This window comes from Aspergillus welwitschiae, assembly GCF_003344945.1.
Source record: "Aspergillus welwitschiae strain CBS 139.54b unplaced genomic scaffold BDQ94scaffold_10, whole genome shotgun sequence".
Classification (NCBI taxonomy): Eukaryota; Fungi; Ascomycota; class Eurotiomycetes; order Eurotiales; family Aspergillaceae; genus Aspergillus; species Aspergillus welwitschiae.
The window spans coordinates 697,200-717,204 of record NW_020798704.1 but is presented as its reverse complement, the minus strand read 5'-3'; the positions used below and the strand labels follow the sequence as shown (position 1 = coordinate 717,204).

Sequence of the window (20,005 nt, the reverse complement as noted above, 5' to 3'; positions counted from 1 at the left end):
CCGTGTGTGCTATCTTCGGGGCTTTTTCTATCCCATGAATGACTAACGCAGGAAGACCTGATCGTACCACACACACGCGCGGTAATTTCTCTTGAATTCCCCGATTGTTAGCAGGGGATCGTTGTGTCCAGCAACGCTGCTGCTAGCTAGATCAAATGCCAGAAACGCATGAGCGGTTCGCTGACGAAACATCCCCTTTGGTGGGAGCATCTGACAATAATCAAGTGCATTCGATGTCAAGAAATGGAGATAACAACGGGACCAGCGGGGCTGGAGATGCTCACCATCTGTCCGAGACGAAGAGCAGCTGGTACCTGTTTTTGTTGACTTTGAGCATTGGCGGGTAGGTAACAAGTCTGGTCCGTTGGCGATGTAATCTAGGGCTGTGTCCGTGTGTTGTATAGCTTTTGCCCGAAGCTAACGAGGTTTGTTGTTCTAGTCTTCAGGTTGTGTGGTCCACTGAGCTATCGAATGGATCGGTAAGCTACCACTGTTTATCGGATCCTATGTGGGAATAGGGGCTAATTCTGTTGCATGAGCATAGCCCTACCTCCTGTCTCTTGGAATGAGCAAGGCTCTGCTTGCATTCGTTTGGATTGCTGGCCCTATAACAGGTACCCTTGTGCAGCCGTATATCGGCATTTGCAGCGACAATTGCCGCATTTCATGGGGCAAGAGAAAGCCGTTCATGGTTGTGGGCGGCATTGCAACGGTCATTTCTCTCCTTGCCCTCGCTTGGGTCAGGGAGATGACCGGAGGCTTCCTTGGCCTTTTCGGTGTCGATCCAGCTTCTAGTGCAACGCGGACAGTGGTCATTGTACTGGCCACCATTTTGATGTACTGCCTCGACTTTTCTGTAAATACTGGTAGGTCCCCTCTTGCTGCACTGATATGTGCAAACCTAAAGTGACTGTTCGGCTGTAGTGCAGGCAGGCATCCGGTGTTTCATTGTGGACAATGCCCCTTCGCACCAGCAGGAGGCGGCAAATGCATGGGCTAGCCGGCTCACCGGTGTTGGTAACATTCTCGGATATATTTTTGGATACATGGATCTACCGAAATGGTTCCCGTTCTTGGGAAACACGCAGTTCAAAGTCCTATGTGCATTGGCGTCCATCGCACTTGGGATAACGCTGTTGGTTAGCTGCCTATACATCAAGGAACGTGATCCCCGTCTAGATGGGACGCCTTCATCGGGGAACCCTGGGCTTGTAACATTCTTCAAGCAGGTTTTCAAGTCGATCAAGCATCTACCGCCAGAGATTGCCAAGGTGTGCGAAGTTCAACTTGCCGCGTGGGTGGGTTGGTTCCCATTCCTCTTCTATTCCACGACATATATCGGGCAGCTCTTTGTGAATCCGATTTTCGATGGACACCCGGGTCTCTCGGATGATGATATCAACAAAGCTTGGGAGGAAGCTACGAGGATTGGGACATTCGCGCTGCTGGTCTACGCAATCATCTCATTTGTGACTAATTTGACGTTACCTGTACTTGTTGTTCCAACCTACAAGTCGGCTGTTCCTTCTGAGCCTACGCCTACGGAAGGTCAGTCAGAGGATGAGCCCTTCCTAGGCAATAGAAGGCTGTCGACATCCTCAATTGGCACTGCAATGGAGGCACCCGCGCCCATCTTGGGAATCAACAAGGGTGATTCAGAGGAAGATAAGTGGCTATCGAAGTTGCAGATCCCCGGATTCACCCTTCGGCGTGCGTGGCTCATGTCGCATATCCTGTTCGCTGTCTGCATGTTCAGCACCTTCTTCATCTATTCTTACCAAGCCGCAACGGTGGTGATCGGGATCGTAGGGATTTCGTGGGCATTGACGCTTTGGGCACCCTTTGCCCTAATCTCTGCGGAGGTCTCCCGCATTGACACGGAGCGTCGAATCCGGCGACATCAAAATGAGGGCGCAGTCTCCGCTGAGCAGCCTCGCAATGATACAAGTTTACCAGCTCGCGCCTCTACCGACGAGCATGACCTGGAGAATGGATCACCTACTTCAACTGCCAAGGCAGGGGAAGTGGAAGAGGAGGAAAATCTGGCACAGGCGGGGATCATCCTCGGACTGCACAATGTGGCCATCTCGGCGCCACAAATCATATCGAGTCTAATTTCTAGTGCGATTTTCAAGGCGTTCCAGAAGCCTCGGGGTGAGCCGTGGGATGATAGTGTCGGGTGGGTGATGAGGTTCGGGGGCTGCGCGGCAGTATTGGCGGCTGTGCTGACCAGCAGGCTTACCGAGGGAGCACGGGGAGTGCCTGTTTCATCGTAGGATTTCTCTTATTGTGGTGGAGTAACAGACAGAAAGATAGTAGTATCAATATTACACACCGATGGGAGAGTGATCATAATCTGTAACACCAGGTCGAAGTGGGAAAGAATAGTAAGAAAAAGACCCGTTATTGTAATCGAGAGTATCATCTATTGAGGCGACGTCACACGCCAGGAGGATCAGCGGGCCGAACAGCGTCGGGTCTTGGCCACGCGGGACTCCGGCGGGCGTTGACGAATACTTGTCCCCTACTCATGCCAGCTTTCGCTTCACACATCTCTCGTGTCTCTCGCTTTTCGCTGCTGTTGCGCCTTTCTGCCTCCCGTCAGGTCTTTTGCGATCGGCAGATTATGTGTGCCTGGTCCCCGTGCCAGAGACTCGCTGCTGGGCGTTAACCGTCATCCGCGTCGTGGTTGCGAGGGATATCCCCAAACAATGGCTACCCAAGTGATGGGCGACTTTTTACACCAGCTACTCCGTATGTCTCCAATGTCCTATGCGATATCAGTGGTTTCCTTCATGCGGATGTCAAGATTCGGGTTGTTGGCTGAGAGATACCTGGGGGTTTCCTCTGTGAGGAGGCGGCGGCCCCTTGTGATGGATGCATACGCGGCCGGGCGATTTGAAACGAAAATGATCACTAACGGACTCGTGCTTTTCAGGGAGAGCTGTGGATTCGGATACGGACCCCGATGATGGTACGCGCATTATACTTCACCCAAAGTATCCTATTTCTGCATGAGGCCATTGGTTCTGACAATGTCGGTTTTAACAGCAGATGCTCCGGATACCGGCGATAAGGAGTTCTTCAGCTCCTGGGCGCTCTTCATCCTGATTATGTTGTTGATGTTCGCGCTATTTACGAGTTACATTCTCCAACAGAAGAAGATCCAGGCGGTTCATGAAACAGTGCTGTCTATATTTGCGGGTATGTCGATCGCAGCTTGGTTGTTTCCTTTTGGGATATTATGAGGATCAGGCGCTCATGGGTACGGGATAACTTTAGGCATGTTTGTCGGATTGATCATCCGATTGAGTCCTGAGTCACCCATTCAGGATAGCGTCACCTTCGATTATCAGTTCTTCTTCAACCTTCTCCTTCCTCCGATTATTTTGGCATCGGGTTACGAATTACACCAGGCGAACTTCTTCCGAAACATCGGTACCATTCTCACCTTCGCCTTCGCGGGAACGTTCATCTCGGCTATCGTGTTGGGACTGGTCTTGTTTGTCTGGACGAGAATTCCGTTGGATGGGTTGAACATTTCCTTCGTTGAGGCCATCGCGGTCGGTGCGACACTGTCGGCGACGGATCCGGTCACCATCTTGGCTATCTTCAACTTGTACAAGGTCGAGCCGAAACTCTACACCGTTATTTTTGGCGAGTCGATCTTGAACGATGCCATCGCTATTGTGTTATTCGAGACCGCGCAGAAGTATGCCGACAGTGATGCGGGCTCCTTGACTTTCTTGAACTTGTTCGAGGCTATTGGACTGTTCTTGCTGGTTTTCTTTGGAAGTATGATGGTGGGTGTCATCGTCGGCATCATGACCGCTCTGGGCTTGAAGTACACACATGTGCGCCGCCAGCCCAAGATTGAGAGTTGCTTGATTGTCCTTATCGCCTATGCCAGTTACTTCTTCTCGAATGGTGTCTATCTGTCTGGTGAGTGAGATGCTTGTCACAATTCGGTGCGAAGCAAGCTGACATTCTTAGGAATTGTGTCTCTCCTGTTTTGTGGAATCACCCTCAAACACTATGCATACTACAACATGTCGCGCCGTACCCAACTTACCACGAAGTACCTCTTCCAAGTGATGGCGCAATTGTCGGAGAACTTTATCTTCATCTATCTCGGACTCGACTTGCTCGTCCAAAGACATCTACAGTTCAAGCCTCTCTTTATCTTGGTCGCCGTTTTCGGTATCTGTATCGCGCGGTACCTGGCGGTGTTCCCGCTGTCCAAGGCGATCAACTGGTTTATCCGATACAGAGCCCGTCGCCGCGGCATGGATGTTGCCGACGAGCTGCCCTTCGCCTACCAAGCAATGCTTTTCTGGGCAGGTCTGCGTGGAGCTGTCGGTGTTGCGCTGGCCGCAGGTCTGAAGGGAGTCAACGCCCCGGCGCTGCGGGCCACTGTTCTCGTGGTGGTGGTGTTGACCGTCATCATTTTCGGCGGCACAACGGCCCGGATGTTGGAAATTCTGGGAATTCGGACCGGAGTTGTCGAAGAGATCGAGTCGGACGATGAATTTGACATTGAGGTCACCAACGGTGGCACCTACTACAAACGCTCTGATACAGGCTTGGGATACACGCCTCGCCGTATGGACTCGACCATCCCGTTGGATGGAGTGCCGCGCGGCGATATAGATCGGAACAACAGCTATTCGAGCGGCAATAATCGTCGTCCCAGTCCTCCTCCATCCGGCTCGGGCCGCACTCGCGGCCATGCCCGGCTCTATTCCAATGCATACAGCCAGAGAGATTCAGGCCGTGACCGTACGTCAACAGCCACGCTGCTGGGTGGTGGCGCCCGTAACCACAGCGACAGCGAGGCTGCCAGTGAGGATGAGTTTGGCTTGAGGACCACTGGGAAGGGCCGTGTGGCAGACGCCGACCAATTGGACGCGTTCGACCTTGATGTCGAGGATGCGCCGTCCGATGACGACCTGCCCCCATCCGCCCCGGCGCCGACTACCTCGCGACTCAGGCGATCGCCGTCTCAGCCTCAGCAATATCTGGAGTCGTCGCAGACCACACCCCCTAACAACCCGTCACCTAACCGGCGCGAAACCGGATTGAGCGCCCGCGATGCCATTCGCGACCTCTTCTCGGGTGGTCCGTCTGGGGACCACGCGGCGTGGTTCCGACAATTGGACGAAGATTATATCAAGCCTCGACTTTTGTTAGATCAGTCGAACCACAAGGGGCCTGGTGCTGTTTAAATGATACTCCTTTCGTTTTCTCTTCCTCCTTGTGTGTACTCATAATGCATGATTCCATCTTCTGTTCCACTGTTCTTCTGCCAGCCCCCCCATGGTCGGAATGGCTTTTCCTTCTGCTCGACCCCGGGGTTCTGTCGGTGGTTGTAGCTGGCCCTTGTTGCGTTCGGTAGCGAGTATGCTCCAGCACGGCAGTCCTGTCTTCCTTAATTGGGGGGGCGCTTGTATATCCACTATATACCAGTGCAGACTGCTGTTATATTGTTTTTCTTTGGCATAGCCGGGTCTGGACACCCTGGACACATGTCATTGTGTACGATTGCCATGTTTCCATTTAGATCTGAGTGATTGAGATTCATCTTGTTCTTTCGAATTGCAATGGAGCACATGCGTAGGAAGTAATATACCACCATAGATAAGCCAAGCCATTCTAATCAACCAGGCCGATCCCCCTCTCACTAAGTAGGCGCGTGATTCCCCAGCCGGCAGCACCAGCAACTTAATGAGCTACTAGTCGTAAACCTCGGAACAATCCAGCACCTCCAATTCCTTCTTCCCTTTTCCTGTCAATTCCGATTCCGAAAGGCAATCCTTCGCGACAAGCCTCCAGACTTACGGTGGCCCAGCGCGGGTTGTTATCAGGCGCAGGAGTGTCCAGATTGGCTGCTCGGGCGTCGTGCTAGGTTTCCCCCGCGATAAGAGTCATGATAACACACGCCAGTCTTGGAGCTCTCCTGATCGAAGAGTTCTCTCTCGTTCGTTGGTCGATGCTAGAATGTGGCGTTGTAGTGTGCGCGGTGCCACCGATTTGTTGGGCTTATCGGAGGATGAATGGATTATCAGCACGCTTTTTGCTCCCATTCGGCGTAAGGGATGGGATACTTGTTATACTTCCGATGGGCTGGTGTCGGTCTGGAACCCCGCGCTGTGGGAAATTTGGAACTAGTATAAGTTAAGTGTCTGGTGCTTGTGCTTCCTTCTGCTGCGATTCACGTTTCTTTCTTTGCTCTGGTTATCTGCAGTTCCCTCTCTCTCTCATGATGGCGGAAAAGTTCAAGGATGCTGCTCAGGTAGCTGATGGGGATCCTCCCATTGAGCAGGGCGATTCGCAGCTTTTGGGTATGTTATGCTATCAATCTATACTTCTATCGAGTTGTTGATTATGGTGAGATTGTTTGTGCTGATCTGATCGGATAAGCTACGCTGGGGTATAAGCAGGAACTGCGTCGTCATTATTCCACCGTCCAGGTCTTTGCTATCGCCTTTAGTATTATGGGATTATTGCCCTCGATTGCGACGACGCTCTCGTACTCGATTCCTGCTGGTCCCGTGGGCATGGTTTGGGTATGGTTGCATATGCATGCTGGCTCTACATACATGGGATTCGTGGCTAACTTGAGTTCAGGGTGAGGCTTTTCGCTGTTGTATAGTATGGTCTAGGCATTGATTCTAATGGGTCTTGCAGGATGGTTTTCTGCGAGTGTGTTCATCTTCATAGTGGCTTTGGCGATGGTATGCTTCATGCGCAATATACCTCATGCTCATCGAATTGTTTGGATGCTTACTACCCACTGGATATAGGCCGACCTAGCATCCGCTATGCCTACTGCCGGTGGTCTCTACTTCTGGACTCACTACTTCAGCGGCGAGAAATGGAAGAACCCTCTCAGCTTCGTAGTCGGGTACAGCAATAGTCTAGGACTCATCGGCGGCGTCTGCTCCATCGATTGTATGCGAATCCCTCGACCCCTCCGTGTCCTCCGATCGCTAACCCTAGCCGACAAGATGGCTTCGCTACAATACTCCTCTCAGTCGTATCAATCGCGCGCGATGGAAACTGGACAGCCTCTCGACCCGTCCTATACGGCACCTACGTCGCCTGCGTGGTCGTCCACGGCCTTATCGCCATCTTCTGCGCGCGCATCATGCCCAAGATCCAGTCCGCCTGTATCGTGAGCAACGTCGGCCTTGTCCTCGCCACAGTCCTCGCTCTGCCCATCGGTAAAGCCGTCCGCGGGGGACAGATCAACTCGGGAACGTATGTCTTTGGACACTCTGAGAACCTCACGACCTGGCCCCAGGGCTGGACCTTCATGCTGTCATGGATGTCGCCCATCTGGACCATCGGCGCATTCGACTCCTGCGTCCACATGAGCGAGGAAGCTAGTCATGCGGCGCGTGCCGTGCCATTAGGTATCATTTGGTCTGCGGGACTCTGCGGACTGTTAGGGTTTGTATCCCTCGCGCTCATCGCTGCCGTGATCAACCCGGACCTTAATGCCGTGCTGAACTCGAGTTTCGGACAGCCAATGGCACAGGTACTCACCTACTCTCCATTCCCTCTATCCTAGAATGGTAATAACCGCAGGCACAGATCTACTACGACGCCCTCGGCAAAAGCGGTGCCCTCGGCTTCATGATCGTCGTCGCAATTGTCCAATTCTTTATGGGCTTGAGTCTGGTACAGCCCCTCTCCTTCCCCCCCCCCCACCTCATCCCCAATTACCAACCACAAAACTCACATAATTAAAATTATGATATATAGGTAGTGGCAGCCTCCCGCCAAAGCTGGGCCTTCTCCCGCGATGGCGCCCTCCCCTTCTCGAACTTCTTCCGGCACGTGAGCAAGCGTGTCCGCTACCAACCCGTGCGAATGGTCTGCTTTGTCGTCCTGATCTCCGTCATCCTGGGCCTCCTGTGCCTCATCGACGAAGCCGCCTCTAGCGCCCTCTTCTCCCTCGCCGTCGCGGGCAACGATCTCGCCTGGATGGTACCCATACTGAGTCGTCTCGTCTGGGGTAAGGAGCGCTTTCACCCTGGAGAGTTCTATACGGGTTGGTTTAGTAAACCCATTGCCATTACGGCGGTCGTGTATTTGGCGTATGTTATTGTCTTGAGTATGTTTCCGACGGGGGGGCCGAGTCCGTCGCGTAAGTTGTTCCCTTTTTTTTCTTTTCTCTTTGAATATACTTCGTTTGAGGGTTGGAGTGGTTGAGCTAATGATGTGTGTAGCGCAGGATATGAACTATACGATTGTGATTAATGGGAGTTTGTGGCTGGGAGCGATGGTTTATTATGTCGTTTATGCGAGGAAGGTGTATAGGGGGCCGCAGATGACGGTGGGTGGGGGGGAGTCGTCCGGGTTGGAGGAGGATGAGAAGTGATTGATTGATTGTTGTATTTGCTATTTTGTGGTTAGGGTTATGGTTTTCAAATTGGAGGGTTCGGTTGTATTGTGTATGGATGAACGTCCTTGGGTGATGTTAGAGGTACTATTATACTACTGTACTGTTTGGCTGGGGATAATGGGAAATTTCTTTGATTTGGTTTGTTATGAAAGCATAGCATCATGGTGTTTAGTACATAACATTGTATCTCTTGGATGGAGTATAGCTTCGTGTACTTTGTTTATCTGTATGTTTGGGGCTTTGTTCAGACTGTACCACTAGGTATCTGAACAGATACTAGGTAGTCATGCAGGCCATGGCGATGTGATGATGCTTATGCATGATGGATGACATGAGACAATCTGATTTGCAGCAAGGCTTGCCGTGCGTGTTCTCCATGTAGAGTCAATTACTTGGTATCCATCACGTGCGGATATGGTGAATAAGAGTATAGAAGATTCAATTATTTCAGTATTTTAAACATGTCAGAGAGACGTTATTAGTAGTCATAAGCCCATCATAGTAGTCATGCTCGAGACTGGTAAATAAACTCCGTCTGACCAGCAACTCGTGTCATCCCCAACGCCAAATCTTTCCGTGTCTACCTGCTTACTGAGGCACCTCAAGGACATACCGACCGGCGATCTGGCCTTGTTCTGTTTTCATAGTTAGTAACTCGACTTTATATCACTAGGTATACAACGTACCCATCAGTTCGAAGATGCGCGGCAAATCCTCCAAAGGAGCCGTCTTGAACGGAGCCTTGATGAGTCCGCGGGCAAAGAAGTCTACTGCTTCTACGCCATCCTGCCTATTGCCAACGTAGCTTCCCTTGATGTTGATCATACGGACAACGGTGTTGAAGACAGGGGCTCGAAGGAATGCGCCGGCTGGCATGCCAATAGCGACGACACTACCCTTGGAGCGAACGTACTCGGTTGCCTGCTGGAAGGGCTTTTCGGCCACAGCGAGAAGAATCACAGCGTGGGCACCAAGGCCTTCCGGAGTGGCTGCCTTGACGTCCTCAACTACATCCTTGGATGTCTTAAAGTCGATGTATGCCTGGATAGGGAGAGGGGGTTAGCCAGATGTGGTGGTATTGGGGACTGAGACATTTACCTCCGATCCGAGTTTCTCGCACATAGCTTTCTTCTCGTCACCACCGTCGATGGCGATGGTGCGAAGCCCCATTGCCTTAGCATACTGCAGAGCCAGCGATCCGAGTCCACCTCCGGCGCCGACAATGGCGACGGTCTGGCCGGGACGAGCACCAGACTCCTTCAATCCCTTGTAGACAGTGATACCAGCACAGAGGATGGGAGCGACAGCATCAAGGGGAACTTCCTTCGGGAGCTTCGACGCATGACTGGCCTTGGCGATGGCATACTGCTGGAACGTACCATCGACGGTGTAACCGGATAGCAACGCGTGAGGACAGAGGGGCTCCTCGGCCTGCTTGCAGAACTCACAAGCCAAACAGGATCCGTTCAACCATTTGATACCAGCGTGATCTCCAACTTCAAACTCATTGACGAGGTCACCCGTGGCGACGACCACGCCAGCTCCTTCATGTCCGCCCACGAGGGGAAGCTTCAACCCGAGTGGCCAGTCACCCTTCATGGCGTGCAAGTCGGTATGGCAAACTCCGGTATACCGGATCTTGACCAAGATCTCGTCCGGGCCAGGCTTTGCCACCGGAATCTGCTTGTAGACAGGGGGTCCACCCTTCTTCTCGACCACTTGGGCCCATTGCTTCTCCGGGATAGTCATATTGGCAGTCTGGGATTCGGATGAGATAGTAAATGACAAAGATACCAAGTGATGGGAGGCTGATGAATGCAATTGATGTCTATGTGAGACGAATAATCAGGGTCTTCCAGGTCAAGGGGCGTGAGTCCTTCGTGGCTTTATGTAGTTGCGTCCTGGTGGTGTTGCCGGGTATGACGGACAGGTGGGGTGATGTCCGCTCATCGCCGGAAGTGAATTGGGATCGAGTGACGTCGAACAAGAAGGATCCAGTGGCAGGACAGGGGTTTGGTGCCAGGAGACACTGACAAGGAAGCAGTCACCGAGCCTAGAGCTGGCTTTTGGTCTCTCGGCCGGGGCGGTCATCCTCGGGCTTACTGCATGATCAATCCAATTAGGGACGAAATTCCTTAGACAGGCCAGTAAACATGTATATGCCACAAGCCACTCTTGGAAAGTCTTTCGCACCAAACGTCTCAAGTGAGTTTTAAGTGGTTGAGTATCCCGATCCATGGCTGTCGGGATGGCGGGACATGGCAGACGGCATAGACGTCATGGAAACCAAACTCTCTCTCCGCAGCTTCCAATCGCGGGAAAAGCGTGGGGGGAAAGACATCCTGAAACCCGAAACCCCAGATGCATACGAGGAACGCTGGCTATAGAGACCGTCTATTATCAGATCCCCGCTACTAGAACCGCATTAAGTCGGCCCAGCCCCAGCTTGCAGTGCCTGGTTCGTGTTGGCAAAGAGGGGTTGATTGTTCCGATGGAAGGTCGTGAGCGAGAGAGGCGCGGATGACGCGGACGAACGGCTTCCTTCTCGGTCTTTCCCCAGTCTATAGCACTCAATTTTATCAAAAGCAGCAGCAATGAAGGCAGGTAGCAGAAGCATGCTTGCGGATAGATCTGCTGCCACGGCAGATTCAACGTGCATGGTTGGACGGGCGATCCGAGAGCGCCAGGCCGATCATTCTTATCGCTGCCTTGGGCCTCATCCAGGATCGTTGCATCGCATCCCTTTGTCTCACCCCAAGTTCAAGAATGTTCTTTAGTTTCCTCCGCGTTACTATGCTGTTACTTCCTATACCTCAAACTCTTCGTGCTCTGCCGAACTCTGTCACTGGCTGGTCTCTCCGCAGATGAACTCTCATTGCTGCGGCTAGATTACATGGGATTCGCAGGCCTCAGCCGATTTCGCAGCTTCCCGGTGGTTCAATGGTATCCCCAGTGAGTGGTGGTAAGACATGATAAGAACACAATATCATGATCAGTCGTAGTATTATCAGGGAACTGAATCACCGGAAGATTCCAGGCGGAAGGGCAGATGGAAGGTTGAAAAAGCCCAGTTGTGGATGGGCTGATCGAGTACCTCCGGGGCACCCACCTGACCACAGGCTCATCTTAACCTCTTTCGGAGGAGTTCTTAGCAATGGATCCAGTCATGCTGTTTTAACTATTACAGCAAGATCTATAGAGTATGATTAATGAGTATCATGGTACAAATGCCCTGATCAGCCGACCCATTATGGATGGGATGCCAGCACGCCAGGATTTGCTAGACAAGAACGGGTGCTTGATGCTTGAAATAGTTCCTCAGTCGCTATTTGAAGTAACAAATTGCGATTGGAGAGGAACTAAGTGATTGCTATGTACCCCAGTCTTGGACATGCTTTACTTGCAGCTTGGGTAAATCTACTTGTTGCATCGGGGCTATCATCTACTCCCATTGCAGCACCGGCTGAGTCTTGATCATTGGCATGGACATGAGTCGTGCAACAATTTGCAAATATTATACGGAGGCTAGAAGCTTGGATCCAGGGTTTCACTCTTGCAAGTCTCATAATATTCAAAACCAGTACCAGCCAAATATTTTAGCTACAAACTAGCATAGGATGTGAGTGAGTGAGTGAGTGAATCTTGTCCGGATTTCCTACTTCCTTCTACCTGGATAATTTTTTAGATCCATAGTAATAGACACCCCTTGATGGAAAGACAACTCGATCACCGTCTTTCCAATTGAGTACCAGGGTATGTTTAGAACTATTTATCGTTCTACTCCACCTCGTTCGGACAAGCGTTGCGTTAGTATGCAACCATCAGCCGCCGTCCAACCTGAGAACGTCAACTGCGAAGTTGTCATTGGATATCAATGATAGACGATCTCATTGTGCGTGGCACTTGTTTTTGGTGGCGGTAGCTTCAGCAAGATGCACGGGGTAGCTCCTCATCGTCGCGGGATAAGCTAATTGCCACGCTCTGCGTTCAACCGCCAATTTGATGCTATCGCCAACCTATAGGAACTAGAAACATGAAAGGAAGTAAATACTATTTTTGAACATCAATTTGTTCTGAAATATTGAGATGACCCAAGACTGAAGTCTAACTAGCTTGTTTGTGGGTATCGATGATGTATTCTTGAACCGAAGTCGCGAGACGCCGGGAACATAATATGGGATCTTGGACATGGCAAGACGCCGGCGTAGTTACTCGACTTAACTACGGCTGTAGGTCTACCTGATCCATGTACGCCGGACACTGTAGGCCGATGCAAGCACTTCAGATCATGTCAAAATCCCCTGGAGGGGCAGCAGCACACGCGACCATCACCCCTCATGATCAGGTGCACGATGAAGTGTCCTGTTTGTGAGATTTTAATAGCGTGATGATGGGAGAACCGGGGGACAAGAGTTGGCGGGAATCTCCATAATAACCCGAGTGTCCGTCAGTCACAGTCAGTCACTCTCTCCGTTCCCGATCGAAGGCGATGATGTCTGGAGACGGTCATTACCTGTATCGAACTAAACAGTTCTGTCATCGAACGGAGCCTCCCCGGTCCAGATGCAGGCGAGATCGATGGAGATACAGGGAGAAGTGTTACAATCCTCTTGAGGGAATCATGTTTAGAAGCAGTTTCCAATACCCGTTGTGCAACTAATCGTCTGCCCTTGTATAGATTAACACCAATATTCGGGGAAATTCCAAGTTGTAGACAGGAGTAGGCTGGAAGAAGGCATCGTGCTGCTACGAACTTCAGCTTTGGTGATCTGGGCAACGGCTAGTGGTCAGTAATAATCAGTAACAGTAATACCAATACATACGGACAGGTGCGGGATTGGATGGGGGAAAGCAGAAAGAAACGAAAGAAGGAACGAGACAAGATGAGGGAAAATGAGGGAGAAAGTTGGCCCAAAGGGGGGGAAAGGGAAGCAGCAGCGCAAAAAAATCAAAAAATACTGGAACCATCGCCATCATCCTCTTCATCATCCATCCAATCCATCCCATCCCAATCTCCAGTGCAATCAATCTTCATCTCGACATCCATCTCTCTCATCATCATCTATGAATTCTGCCATCTCCTCCCCGGAGCACGACCCCATTCACCACCACGTCTAGCTAGCTAAGGAAGGTATCTCGACCGTCTGAGGTACGATACACTACAAACACCAGACCTGAACTGAGATCATCACCCTCCACTCTTCTTTCCCCTTACCTGCTGCTCACCTCCTCCTCTTCCATCATTCACATCCAACCTCCCACCCTCCCCCCCATCTCAATCCCAATCCTCCATCAATTCATCCAGAGGGTCTCCGTTACGGACATTGCTGGGTTTCTCAAGTAGTGTTCGCTGCCGGCCCAGGACCATTCCCCGATCGGGTAGCCCATTCACGGCTTGGCTGGGCCTGTGTTTCTTGTCGCATCCTGTCCGGAACGGTTGACCCGTGGAGGGTTTGTTGGCTCGCTCACCACAAGCACTTTGGAGCCCTCCGAAGATTCCTGTCAATCCGGTGAGGCGATCCTCCCTTTTCCACCTCATCCTTTCCTGTTCTTTTCTTCCATCTGCCCCCCATCATCTTCTGCCTTCATATCATCGCCATCCTCCCTCCCAATAACCTCCAGCCTTCCTTCTCCACTTCTCCCCATTTAGGCCTCTCAGAATTAATTCCTTCCGCAGATAGCTGGGACCAGCAGCGGCAACCAACCCGACGCGTGATCGCCCCCCATCGAGATCTTCGTGAGATAAATCCTCTCGAAACCCCCTTCGCGCATGGCCAGCCCTCGTTTTTCATAAACGGTTCTTGTTCGCCCCGAACACGTTTTCTCTCCTTCCTCCTTCTCCAACCCCCCATCGCCTTTCGCGGTCCCTGTTGCTGGCACCATCTTCTAACCCTCGCCGCCGCGTTCCCCGGCACACGCGGCCATCATGACGGGGGCTCCGCCTTATAATCCTCAATCTCCCACGCAGCAGTCTCGCTATCCGGTCTATTCCCCTCCGGCTAAAAGCCGCCCCTACTACGCCAACAATGAACAATACCAGCAACATCCACCCCAGACTCCTCCTGCCTTCTCATCCAGGAGCCCTCACTTCTCCCATGCGCCTTCCCCGTTGCCAGGCACTCTGCCGCCATTGAACGGCGCGGCGCCGCCGTCATCTCATCCCTCGGAACCGCCGTCGCAATACCAGGCACATTCTTCGGCTGGAAACCCACAGTTTGCTCTCCCGCGGCCCTATCCTGGCTCCGTCTTGTCAGGCAACGGCGCATCTCCTTACGGTCACTCTACACCGTCCCATGCCCATCCCGCTGGTCGGCCCGATAGCCATCCCCAAACATCACCCAAGAAGGAGTCAGAATCCCAGTTTCCCATGAGCACTCACGGTGTTATGGGTTATCCATCCTCTGTGGTGCGCGAGCCACGAGCATCTTCACCCCCCAAGGACGTGGTATGCTATCCCCTTGTTAATCGTGGCCATATTTACCTACCCATTGACTGACGCTGTGATGCTCTGCTACATCTAGAAACCTACAAGGGCAGCAGATCCCATGTCTTTTGCCAGCATTCTCTCCGGACCGACTGAGGAGCGCGCTCCTCCCCCGAGACAGTCTTCGGCCGAGGCTACGCCCACTCCCCTAGCGCCCGCAGCAACAGCCCAAACCAGTCTCAGTCCTCCGCCCGTAGCTTCGGCTGCTACTTCACAAAAATCCAAAGACCGGGCACCGGCTCTCACCGCCTCTCTACCGAGACTGGAGAAGAAGCCCACCACGGAGAAACGCCGTCGCAACCCGCCGGAAACTGAGCAGAAGACAGCCGACTCACGGACCTCCAATGTGGCCAACGGCGTCTCTGAGCCCTCGAAGACGCTCGCTCAGCCTCGTGGTGCCGGATCTCGCCCAGTGATGTCTGAACGGGAGACAGAAGCTCTCAACAAAGCGTTGGCTGATATGGCCGAAGCTGACAAAAGTGATGTGGAAGCACCTGGTTACGACCGGTTCCGGGAGGAATATCGCGCCAAGGGCAAGAAACGTGCCTTTGCTACTGAACAGGCCGAAATCCTGAGACGCAAGGTAACACAATGACTTACCACATGCAAATATGTCTGGATTTACTGACACGGTATTTAGCGCCGCCGAAATGACTTCCTCGTCAAGCTCAGCAAGTCTCTTGAGAAACAAGCAACTGCCGGCATGGACCGATTCCGATATGCAAACGAGGCATCCGTCGTTGCTGAAGTCCAGGCGAAAGAGATTCAGGATGAAAAGGAGCGCAAGAAGGACATGCAACGCAAGCGGCGTCGTGAGAATACGGTGCGCATGGAGATGCAAAAGAAAAAGGAAGCAGAGGCCAAGGCGCACGAGGCTCAAGATTCTGCGGAGAAGGCCAAGTTCCTTCGTGAAGCGGAACGGGCGCAAAGGAAGATCAAAACGACCAAGAGAGCTCTCGAGGGAATCACTGCCCCAGAGGAGATCAGCGAGGTCACTCCATTGGCTCCAAATCTGGAAGGCGGCACTACCAGCTCCTTCCACATTGGCCGCGGCTCACCATCGAGACGGAAGTCTGGTCGCGGTGGTCCGGTCACTCGGCCAAAGAAGTCGAAAGAGCAGAAGCAAGCCGAAAAGGATGCTGCGGAGGCTGCTTATGCAGCTATGGAGAATGACGAACCTCTACCTATCGCACCCAAGGAGGACCCCCGAAAGGAGTCTCTCAAGAAGGAGGTTAAAGGTGGCCGCTCCAAGGAGCCCACGCCAACGCCCTTGTCCGCCTACGAGACTAAAGGCTATAACCAGATTTATGAGCAGATCTGGCGTGACATTGCGCGGAAAGACATTCCCAAAGTCTACCGCATCAAGGCCTTGTCCCTCAGCACGCGTCAGGAGAATCTCCGCAAGACAGCTCAGCTGGCCAGCAAGCAGTCCCGCAAGTGGCAGGAGCGTACAAACAAGAGTATGAAAGATACTCAAGCCCGCGCCAAGCGCACCATGCGTGAGATGATGTCCTTTTGGAAGCGCAACGAACGAGAGGAGCGTGATCTTCGTCGTCTTGCGGAGAAGCAAGAGATTGAGTCCGCTAAGAAGGCGGAAGCAGAACGTGAAGCCAACCGTCAAAGGCGCAAGCTTAACTTCCTCATCTCCCAGACAGAGCTGTATTCTCACTTCATTGGCCGAAAAATCAAGGGTGCAGAAGGAGATGCTGCCGGGGACACAGCCGTGGAAGCGACGGGCGAGACCGTCCAACCCGGCAAGGGTCAGGATCATACCATCGACATGCCCTCCAGTGTTGCTGATGCGGGCACCAAAGTTACGAACTTCGAAGATCTTGACTTTGATGCCGAAGACGAGACCGCCTTGCGGCAGGCCGCCATGGCTAATGCTCAGAACGCTGTCCAGGAAGCGCAGGATCGGGCACGCGCCTTCAACTCTGGACAGAACCAAATGGATGCCTTGGATGAGGGCGAACTGAACTTCCAAAATCCTACGAGTTTGGGAGACATCGAGATCTCGCAGCCCAACATGCTTACTGCTAAGCTCAAGGAGTACCAACTGAAGGGTCTGAACTGGCTGGTCAACTTGTACGAGCAAGGCATCAACGGTATCCTAGCCGACGAGATGGGTCTGGGAAAGACCATCCAATCCATCTCCGTCATGGCTTATCTCGCCGAAGTACACAACATCTGGGGTCCGTTTTTGGTCATTGCGCCCGCTTCAACCCTACACAACTGGCAGCAGGAAATCACCAAATTCGTGCCGGATATCAAGGTGCTTCCCTACTGGGGTTCCGCCAAAGATCGTAAGATTCTCCGCAAGTTCTGGGACCGCAAGCATATCACCTACACCAAAGAGTCGGAGTTCCACGTGCTGGTGACGTCGTATCAGCTCGTCGTGCTTGATGCCCAGTACTTCCAGAAGGTGAAATGGCAGTACATGATTCTGGACGAAGCTCAGGCCATCAAGTCCTCGCAGAGTTCACGATGGAAGAATCTGCTTGGATTCCACTGCCGCAACCGTCTCCTTCTTACCGGTACACCGATTCAGAATAATATGCAGGAGCTGTGGGCCCTTCTTCACTTCATCATGCCGACTCTGTTTGACTCCCATGACGAGTTCAGCGAATGGTTCTCCAAGGATATTGAATCCCATGCTCAAAGTAACACGAAACTCAACGAAGATCAGCTGAGGCGTCTACACATGATCTTAAAACCTTTCATGCTGCGTCGTGTGAAGAAGCACGTCCAGCAGGAGCTTGGAGATAAGGTCGAGAAGGACATTTTCTGTGACCTCACCTATCGCCAGCGGGCCTATTATACCAATCTACGAAACCGCGTCAGCATCATGGATCTCATCGAAAAGGCTGCCGTTGGTGACGAGGCCGATAGTACGACCTTGATGAATTTGGTTATGCAGTTCCGTAAGGTCTGTAACCACCCTGATCTGTTCGAGCGTGCCGAAACCAAGTCTCCCTTCTCTACCGCCTACTTTGCCGAGACGGCGTCGTTTGTTCGGGAGGGCAACAACGTCGATGTCAGGTACTCGACCCGCAATTTGATTGAATACCCCATGCCACGCCTTCTCTGTGGTGCAGGCGGTCGTGTCGATGTTGCAGGCGCTGAAAATCCTCACGCCGGGTTCCGCGGACGGTACTTGAACCACTTGATGAATATCTTCACCCCGGAGAACATGAAGCAAAGCATCCAGGACGACGGAGCGTTCTCTTTCCTACGTTTTGTAGATACATCACTGGGTGAAGCGTACGAGCAGTCGCATCTCGGAATCTTTGAGCGAGCGGTCCGCCGCCGAGGTCAGGTCAACAGGCTATCTCGGCTTAACGTTGCCTACGACGACGACAAAGAACTGGCAGGGTCCGCCCTTCCGCATACACTGTTCAATATCGTCGACCGCAATGATAAACACGCCGTCAATGAGGTTGCCGCAGAAGGAATAATGCGGGACTTGATGACTGTCTCGCAATCTACGTACGAGCGCGAGGGCCTCAACATCATTGAGCCCTGCGTCAGTCCCGCCGCATCCGCACCTCCGATCTCTGTGGTGTCCTCGAGCCATATCCCCTCAATCGAGACAAGGGACACCCTCTTCAATGTCTCCGTTCGACACGCACTGTATAGCACGCCTTCAAGACAAGTCGATGAGCAGATTATCGAGAAGAAGGTGGACCCTACTCCGTACTCGCTTGCTCCCATGCTTCCGAAGCCGATTTCCGCCAAGGGCCGTTACACGCACATCGAAGTGCCATCCATGCGCCGGTTTGTCACCGATTCTGGTAAATTGGCTAAGTTGGATGAGTTGCTTCGAGAGCTCAAGGCAGGCGGTCACCGTGTACTGCTGTACTTCCAAATGACCCGCATGATCGACCTAATGGAGGAATACTTGACTTACCGCAATTACAAGTACTGCCGCTTGGATGGAAGCACCAAACTGGAGGATCGCCGCGACACCGTGGCTGATTTCCAACAGCGCCCTGAAATCTTCGTCTTCCTGCTGTCCACTCGTGCTGGTGGTCTGGGTATCAACTTGACTGCGGCCGATACCGTCATCTTCTACGATTCGGATTGGAACCCGACTATTGATTCTCAGGCCATGGACCGCGCGCACCGTCTTGGTCAGACACGGCAAGTTACAGTGTATCGACTGATTACCCGGGGTACCATCGAAGAGCGGATTCGTAAGCGCGCCCTGCAGAAGGAAGAGGTCCAGCGGGTCGTTATCACTGGTGGCGCGGCTGGAGGAGTCGACTTCAACACGCGCAACCGGGAGAGCCGCACGAAAGACATTGCCATGTGGCTGGCCGACGATGAGCAAGCCGAGCTCATTGAGCAGAAGGAGAAGGAGGCTTTGGACCGCGGCGAAGTGTTCGGTGCCGGCAAAGGCGGAAAGAAGGCAGCCCAGAAGAGAAAGAAGGACATTACGTTGGATGATATGTACCACGAAGGTATGTCTTTCCCTACGCACTTTACATGTTGCTTTGAGATAGATACTAATTTTTCTAGGCGAGGGTAATTTCGATGATGCCAGTGCCAAACCATCCGGGGCGGCAACCCCTGTATCGACCGCGGAGAACGTGGGCACGCCCTCGTCCACTCCGGCACCCAAGCGTGGCCGTGGACGCGGATCGGGCAAGGGGACGTCCAAGCGCGCCAAGACAACCAAGGAGCGACTGCGTCTCATTGACGGCGATGGGGGTCTGGGTCCCAGCTGATCCCGATCAGACATTCGCACTCTCATTCTCTCGTTTTACCCATACGATTTGACGGAATGGCGGCGTTTGGATATTTTTCCCTCGTGTCTTTGTTGTCTATGCCCAAGTCTTTAATGGCTTTCTTCCATCCTTATCATTCTCCTTTTATTTATTTCGCGATTCGACCACCTTTTTTCTTTTTTTTCTTTTTACTTCTTCCCCCGGCTTTGGACTATGATGTCCGAGGTCATGTATTAACAAGGAGCATTTTGATACACGAGACATTAGGTTCAGGCGGCAGTGTGGTGATGAGCAGACTATTGCGGTAATGTATGAGACGGATGGACATGAGCTTAGTCATTATGATGCATCCAAAAAGCAGCGGCGAGGAGGGAAGCAGACGAC

General features: G+C 52.5%; 6 protein-coding genes across 6 annotated transcripts; 3 read left to right on the top strand and 3 right to left on the bottom strand.

The window, feature by feature from the left end:
* Window positions 1-565: 565 nt before the first annotated feature.
* BDQ94DRAFT_158554 (bifunctional K:H/Na:H antiporter NHX1) lies at window positions 566-5,225 on the top strand (the record flags this gene model as incomplete). Its single annotated transcript, XM_026768969.1, has 6 exons — window positions 566-866; window positions 925-2,154; window positions 2,939-2,974; window positions 3,055-3,204; window positions 3,283-3,942; window positions 3,994-5,225. The coding sequence occupies 6 exons, from the start codon at window positions 566-568 to the stop codon at window positions 5,223-5,225; spliced, it is 3,609 nt and encodes a 1,202-aa protein (XP_026628256.1).
* A 1,037-nt stretch (window positions 5,226-6,262) lies between these two features.
* On the top strand, window positions 6,263-8,386 carry BDQ94DRAFT_177361 (putative GABA permease; the record flags this gene model as incomplete). The annotated part of the gene is made up of 8 exons (XM_026772889.1): window positions 6,263-6,341; window positions 6,421-6,608; window positions 6,663-6,734; window positions 6,804-6,951; window positions 7,008-7,540; window positions 7,591-7,683; window positions 7,768-8,152; window positions 8,235-8,386. 8 exons carry the CDS (start codon window positions 6,263-6,265, stop codon window positions 8,384-8,386), a joined length of 1,650 nt encoding a protein of 549 aa, XP_026628255.1.
* On the bottom strand, window positions 8,317-10,255 carry BDQ94DRAFT_140446 (zinc-dependent alcohol dehydrogenase). The gene is made up of 3 exons (XM_026765629.1): window positions 9,509-10,255; window positions 9,097-9,451; window positions 8,317-9,045 (listed from the first exon to the last, which is right to left on the bottom strand). The coding sequence occupies exons 1-3, from the start codon at window positions 10,157-10,159 to the stop codon at window positions 8,999-9,001; spliced, it is 1,053 nt and encodes a 350-aa protein (XP_026628254.1). The 5' UTR covers window positions 10,160-10,255; the 3' UTR covers window positions 8,317-8,998.
* Window positions 10,256-10,824, bottom strand: BDQ94DRAFT_140445 (uncharacterized protein). The gene has a single exon (XM_026765628.1). The coding sequence runs from the start codon at window positions 10,646-10,648 to the stop codon at window positions 10,271-10,273; it is 378 nt and encodes a 125-aa protein (XP_026628253.1). The 5' UTR covers window positions 10,649-10,824; the 3' UTR covers window positions 10,256-10,270.
* Window positions 10,825-13,660: 2,836 nt separating this feature from the next.
* ino80 (chromatin-remodeling ATPase INO80) lies at window positions 13,661-19,775 on the top strand. The gene is made up of 4 exons (XM_026772888.1): window positions 13,661-14,855; window positions 14,932-15,477; window positions 15,535-19,354; window positions 19,413-19,775. The coding sequence occupies exons 1-4, from the start codon at window positions 14,337-14,339 to the stop codon at window positions 19,619-19,621; spliced, it is 5,094 nt and encodes a 1,697-aa protein (XP_026628251.1). The 5' UTR covers window positions 13,661-14,336; the 3' UTR covers window positions 19,622-19,775.
* BDQ94DRAFT_140440 (uncharacterized protein) lies at window positions 13,670-14,496 on the bottom strand. Its single transcript, XM_026765627.1, has one exon. It carries the CDS (start codon window positions 14,260-14,262, stop codon window positions 13,996-13,998), a length of 267 nt encoding a protein of 88 aa, XP_026628252.1. The 5' UTR covers window positions 14,263-14,496; the 3' UTR covers window positions 13,670-13,995.
* Window positions 19,776-20,005: the final 230 nt, after the last annotated feature.